Source organism: Lissotriton vulgaris, chromosome 2_1, assembly GCF_964263255.1.
Source record: "Lissotriton vulgaris chromosome 2_1, aLisVul1.2, whole genome shotgun sequence".
In the NCBI taxonomy this organism is placed as follows: Eukaryota; Metazoa; Chordata; class Amphibia; order Caudata; family Salamandridae; genus Lissotriton; species Lissotriton vulgaris.
The window spans coordinates 198,819,798-198,826,231 of NC_141687.1; the positions used below are offsets into that span (position 1 = coordinate 198,819,798).

General features: G+C 50.8%; 1 protein-coding gene across 1 annotated transcript; it reads right to left on the reverse strand.

Annotated features, from left to right (window-relative positions):
• Positions 1-507: 507 nt before the first annotated feature.
• LOC147729830 (endogenous retrovirus group PABLB member 1 Env polyprotein-like) lies at positions 508-2,055 on the reverse strand. The gene has a single exon (XM_086958509.1). The coding sequence runs from the start codon at positions 2,053-2,055 to the stop codon at positions 508-510; it is 1,548 nt and encodes a 515-aa protein (XP_086814635.1).
• Between the last annotated feature and the right edge of the window lie 4,379 nt (positions 2,056-6,434).

The window sequence follows — 6,434 nt, forward strand, 5'->3', positions numbered from 1 at the left end:
ATTCACGGAATGTATGTGGTTGATCGGATCTCATGGGATGGGGGCTTTGATCAACTCATGGATCCTTTGATGGGGGAAGCTTCCTACTGTACAGGGGAGGGGGCAATAAACAGTATCCACAGGGCCAGGTGGCGGCCTGGGAACGAGTCACAAAGGAAAGGGGGTTTTATCAAAGGATCCGGGACCATGAAAGGAATGGAGGGAGGTGTCGCGCTGGGAACAGGATGGGGTTCCGAGGCAGAGCTGCGCTGAAGAGGGGTTTATGACCCAAGGCATGTGAGAGCGGGGGCTGTCAGCGTGCGGGGGATGCTTTGCGAGGTCAGGAGAGAGAGAGAGAGAGAGAGACGCGCTGGCTATCAACGATGGGCAGAGAGGCCATGGTACTCAAAATGGCTGCCGCTTACGCGCACGGATGGGCTCGAAAAGGGGCAAGATGGCGCCGATAATGTTGATGCTGCAGCCTAAGTTTTAACAGTCCTCCCTTTTCAACATATCTAGCCAGCTTGCCTACTCGATATCGATCTTCATTAAATTCCTAACCTCGGTATCATACAATGCTCTCATGCGTTCATTTCCAAAGTCCACAGTCTTAGGGCAAATACAATTCGTACATAATGAACACAGAGGGGGCAGGCATTGAGTTCCTAAGCATAGTCCACATATTACAATTACAGGAATCAGGATAATGGAAAACAGTCTCCAGCCCCAGTTCTTAATAGTACTCCAGAACCATCCACCAAGTGACCATTCTTCCTGCTCCTGGTGGACTTCTGAAGAGAGTCTGTGGAGATGTTCGATGGCCTTGTACACTGAGGGTGAATTGTCCGGTATGTATGTACAGCAGCTGGACCCAATAATGCGGCATGCTCCAACACGGTCCACAAGAACCACATCTAGAACAAGGCGGTTCTGGAGAGCCACCAAGCGGACCGCTTGAAGCTCGGCGGTGTTGTTAGCAAGGATACCAGATGTGATGTTCATTGTTGTCTCGACTGCCTGAGTCAGATGTCGGATGGCACAGCTGTTTGCCATCGGGCCCCAGAGCGGAACAAGTCCCTTCATAGCATCGAGGAACTGTGCTCCTGTTGAGTCGGCTTGTTCAATGTCCTTGGCTCGTTTTTGTCTATGGTGATTCGCTGGAGCCACATAAGTCGGAGGAAGGATGAAGGAGATGAAACAAGTGCCCCCCCAGCCTTTGGGGAGCCAGGTGTAAGCCTTTGTGCCGCAGACGAAGTACATGTTTGGAGACGATACGAAGGAAGGTGGATCGGTGGAGTCCAAAGTTCTGGTAAAACGGCAAGCACTGCAGCCTACCAACTGTGTCCCAAGCCCTTCTATGCACATGTGGCCTGTGACGTTGATGACAGATAGAGCCACAGTCAGGGTGGCAGCCGTTCGTTTCCGTAGGTAGGAGAAGGTGGGTCTGGTTGGATTGTTGAACTCCTGCATTTCAATTCGTTCTTTAGCAGGGATGTCCATGTGGATAGAGTCGTTGGAGGTCTGCGGGCAGAAGTGAGTCTTGGTTTTGTTTCGCCAGACCTCATGAAAGAAATGCGTCATGGTTTTGCTGGAGGTGGCATTGTCCTTATAGCTTTCTTGCAGGAGGATCAGCCAAGCAAGGTAGGAGCCGTGAATTGAGAAGGGTGAAGGGATGAAAGGTATTGAATGTCCAGTGGCATGGGGTAGTAACCCACAGATCCAGCAGTTGGTGGCATTGGTGACAAGATTGTGCTGGTGCAGCAGCTGTACAAAGGAGTTATTCCAAAACTCCTTTCGTCTCTCTCTGAGTTGAGGAGAGAGCGAAATCAGATAATGTTCCTTCATAGTGGGAGGCTGAGCAGTGGTCAGGAATGTTTCATGAGCAGGTGCATTCTCTTCCACAATCCAGAGTGTGGTCATGAGGAGAAAGCAGAAAAGGATTGTGATGAAAAGTGCAATTGTCTTTGAGCTGTGGAGTCTGTCTGTTTTTGGGTTTCTGTAGTGGGTATTTCCAGTTGCTTCCATCATCTTCTTATTTGGCGCTTCCATCATCTTCTTATCTGGCGCTTCCATCATCTTCAAGGTGCTCGGTAGCGGGCAGAACCACAGACTTCGTTTAGCTTCTCTCCGGGTGACCCTTGGTGGTGTTTAGGTCACCGTTCTGAGATTTAACTTAGTCTGTGGTCTACTTAGCCGAAGCTCCCTCCTTTCGACGCAGGAAATACCCTTCTCTGGATGGCACAGTGGGATCAGGGAATTTTGCAGGTTCAAGTGCCGCGGTATCAGGATAGCAGTTCAGTGATGGTCGGTCCTTGTTCAGGAGCTCTTCCTGGTTGTCGATGCTTTCTGTTGTGGCCAAGGTCGAGGAGACCTTCTTGCAGTGGTGTGCGTGCAGCCAGTGCCGTTTCCCCTCCACTCAAAGAGCCGTCCGGGTGGTGATCAGTACTTGCCAGGGGCCCGTCCACCGGGGTTCCAAACTCTTCGCCCGTTGAAAATTTCGGATTAGCACATAATCCCCCGGTTGGATGTCGTGGCCGGACCCCTGGAAGCATCGGGGATGGCCTGCTGCACCTGCTGATGAATGACAGACAGAGTTTCAGTCAACTTATACAAATAATCAGACATTAGGACGTCCGGGACGTCATGAATGGAAGTCGGTTTTGGTGCAGACCAGACGCTCATGGGTCGGCCGAAAATGACCTCGTAAGGTGTCAAGTGGTGTTTGGTGGGGGTGGAACGCATCGATAGCAATGCCAGGGGGAGAGCGTCTGGCCATTTCAGTCCTGTGGTAGCCACTATCTTGGCCAATTTTAGTTTTAATGTGGCATTGTGTCGTTCGACAAGTCCAGCAGACTGGGGGTGGAAGACTGCGTGGAACTTCTGCTTGATACCCAGCCCCTTTAAGATGAGCTGGATGACTTCGGCTATTAAGTGGGGGCCGTTGTCGCTCCATAAAATTTGACAAAGGCCGTAGCGAGGGAAGAATTCTTTTAACAGTACTTTTGCAGTGGCCATAGCAGTGTTGTCACGGGTTGGGTATGCCTCCACCCACTTGCTAAATGCGCATACCCCAACAAGTACGTATTTCAGGCCTTGGCATCTGTCTAGCTGGATGTAGTCCATCTGCAGGACTTCAAACGGGTGATTTGGGACCCCAAACCCTCCCCGGGGTACCACAGTTCCTTTCCCGGGGTTATGTTGCAGGCATATCAAGCATTGTTGGACCAGACGTTTGGCGGAGTCTGTGATTTTATCATTGTGCCAAACTCTGGAGACAAGTTCAATCATGGGGGCTGATCCTATGTGAGCAGGGGAGTGTGCCATAGTCAGTATGGGAATCAGGTATGAGTCAGGTAGCAACCATTTGTTTGTGTCTTTTGTCCGCCAGCAGCCTTCGTCGTCTTTTAATCCCACCCGTGCCCATTCAGTCAATTCGTGTTGTGTGCTAGCCATTTGAATGTCTCTAATAGTGTCCCTAGCGTCGGTCCATTTTTCTGCTTGTGACCTGGTCACGTACATACGTGTTGTCGTCCTATTTTCAGCTGTCGTTCGAGCAGTGATGTCGGCTAGTGCATTTCCCTGTCCAATAATGTCTGTCACCTTCTTGTGTGCCTGGCATTTGATGACCGCAAGTCTTTTGGGGAGAAGGACAGCTTCGATCAAGGCGGAGACTAAATCTCCATGTAAGATGGGAGTGCCGTGTGAGGTCAAGAATCCCCTTTCCTTCCAAAGGAGCCCAAAATGGTGAACCACCCCGAAGGCGTACTGGCTGTCGGTGTAAATGTTCGCTGTCGTTCCTGCCGCTAGGATGCAGGCTCGTGTCAGGGCAATCAGTTCCGCTGCCTGAGCAGATCGTTGCGTGATGCGGGCTGTCTCGACTACAGTTCGAGCCGTGGTGACTGCATAGGCAGCAGAAGTGGTGCCATCGGGGAGTTTGATGCAAGAGCCGTCCACCCACAGCTCTCCGTCGGGGTCAGGAAAAGCCGTGTCTCTGAGGTCAATTCTACTTCTAGTCTGTTCGTCCGTGAGGGTCACACAGTCATGTACAGGGGGCGCATCGGGATCATTCTCTGGTAGGGGTAACAGAGTTGCTGGGTTCAGGGTGGTGCATCTTTTCAGGGTGATATGGGGTGCAAGCAGAGTCAGTTCGTATCCAGTCAGTCGTGCACTCGTCAGGTGTTGTGTCTTGGTCTGGTTCAGGAGGGTGTCAACTGCATGGGGTACTAGTACCGTGAGGGAATTCGAGAGTACGATCCCCTCACTCTGTCGGATAGAGATAGCAGCGGCAGCTACAGCTCGAAGGCAGGCAGGTAAGGCTCTGGCTACAGGGTCAAGAGTGGCAGAGAAGTAAGCGCACGGTCGTTGCTTTGGGCCAATGGACTGGGTCAGGACAGATAAAGCGCACCCCTCCCTTTCGTGAGTGTAAAGGGAGAAGGGCTTTGTGTAATCGGGGGTACCTAGGACAGGGGCCGGACAAAGGGCATCTCGTAATTCCGTGAAGGAGGATTGGCATTCAGTGGTCCAAGGGAGGGGGGAAGGGACATCTTTGGCTAGCAGAGAAAGCAACGGTTTTACAATGAGACTGAAGTTTGGTAACCACTGTCGACAGAAGGAGGTGAGGCCTAGTAGGGAGCGAACCTGTTTCTGAGTCTTAGGGACAGGGGTGTCGAGAATGGTTTGGATCCGGTCGGGAGTGAGTTTCCTTCCGTCTTTGGACAGGAGCTGGCCTAAGTAAGTGACCTGGGGTTGGCAGAATTGCAACTTCTTTTTGGAAACCGTGTGGCCATTTTCCGCAAGGAAGTGTAGGAGTTGAATGGTGGCTGTGACTGCTAGTGGAGTGGTGTCAGCTAAACAACTATTAAAGGAGGGTCAAGGGGAATATATTTATAGACCATCCGAGTTCAAAAACCCCTATTAGAACTACAAAGAACACACAGCAAAGTAGACAGTGATTTTGTCACACTGTTTTGCACCCTTTTTAATATGACGTCCAGGTGAATAACAATAAAGGGATTTTTTCTTTTGCCTTGAGCGTCATTTTAATATCACTCACTCACTTTTTTCACTGCACTGCACTGTACCAGTACCGCCAGTGGCGTGGACACTTCCATCCTGTGAACCATAACAGCGTGATATCTAGCCAATTCATCTGGGCATGGATGCACCAACTTGGTTCTAGATGTCCTACATGATGAGGCTCCGCCAAGAGGGTGGGCTGATAGGATTTCTATTGTACACTTGTGTCTATCGACCACTCGGGTCTGGTTCAGTGCAATATCAGTGCGTAGCTTTCATTGAGGACCGTGAGGACTTAGCTTCTTCTTCTTTCAGACCTTCTAGTTCTTTTTGTTCTTTGAGTGGTGTCAGCTGCCAAAAGGATGTCGTCGACGTATTGTACTAACACCACTCCATCGGGTAACTGGACTTGATCCAGTTGTCTCTTGAGGGCCTGGCTGTAGATGCTGGGGCTTTCCGTGTAGCCTTGGGGTGCTCGGCGGAACCTATATGAGCGGGCTTTAGGGTGAAGCCGAAGAGATATCGGCTGTCTGGGTGGATGGGGATAGAGAAAAATGCATTTTTGAGGTCAATGACAGTGAAGGTGGTGGCAGTAGAAGGAATCAAAGTCAGGATAGTGGTGATGTCTGAGACCACGGGGTACTGGGGTACAACCACTTTGTTGATCTCCCGAAGGTCAATGATAAAGCGGTATGCTTTCTCATCTCCCTCTCCTTGTTTCTTGATGATGGGCAAGATAGGGCTGTTGCAAACGTTGCTAACCACTTCCTCTACCACTCCTGCGTCTATCAGTGACTGAATAATCTTTACCAATGCCTTCTCGCCCTCGGGCGATATCCGATATTGTGGAAGTTTTGGGAGTATCGTGTCCGGTCGGACAGTAATGTGCACTGGGTCAATCATCATGCGCCCTACGTCCGAATCTGTCTTGGCCCACAGATACGGAGGCAGAGTGTCAAGCAGGGATGTGTCAGCGTCAGTGATGGAAAACATGCGTCGGGAAGGGCAATGTCTAAGCAGAACGGGGTTGTCGTATAGGAAAACTCGAACTTCGTCTTGGGAACATCTAATGTTCGCTCGGAAGTGTTTCAGTAAGTCAAGTCCCATAATGGCGTCAGGACTATTGGAGGAAAGCAAAAACGTGGTGTCAGTGGTGTTGTTTTCTAAGTCGAAGAGGATCGGAGCGGACAAAGGGTTAGTGGAGGGCCTTCCATCGAAACCTGTCGATGTTATAAGTGAGCCAGACAAGGGTGCCCTTGGAATCAGTCATTTAGATGACGCACTACGTGTTGCGCCAGTGTCTACCAGAAATGGAGACTTTGTACCCAGGACCTTAGCAGTGACATAAGGGCCTTGCTGGTCAACATAGAGCTCGACTGGATCCCTCCCTTGCCCTTGGCAGTCCTATGCAAAGTCGTGGGCATCGTCGTAGGCAGATT

Excerpts from the sequence above, each read along its gene's own strand:
- LOC147729830 (XM_086958509.1), bottom strand. The coding sequence starts at position 2,055 with ATGATGGAAGCGCCAGATAAGAAGATGATGGAAGCGCCAAATAAGAAG.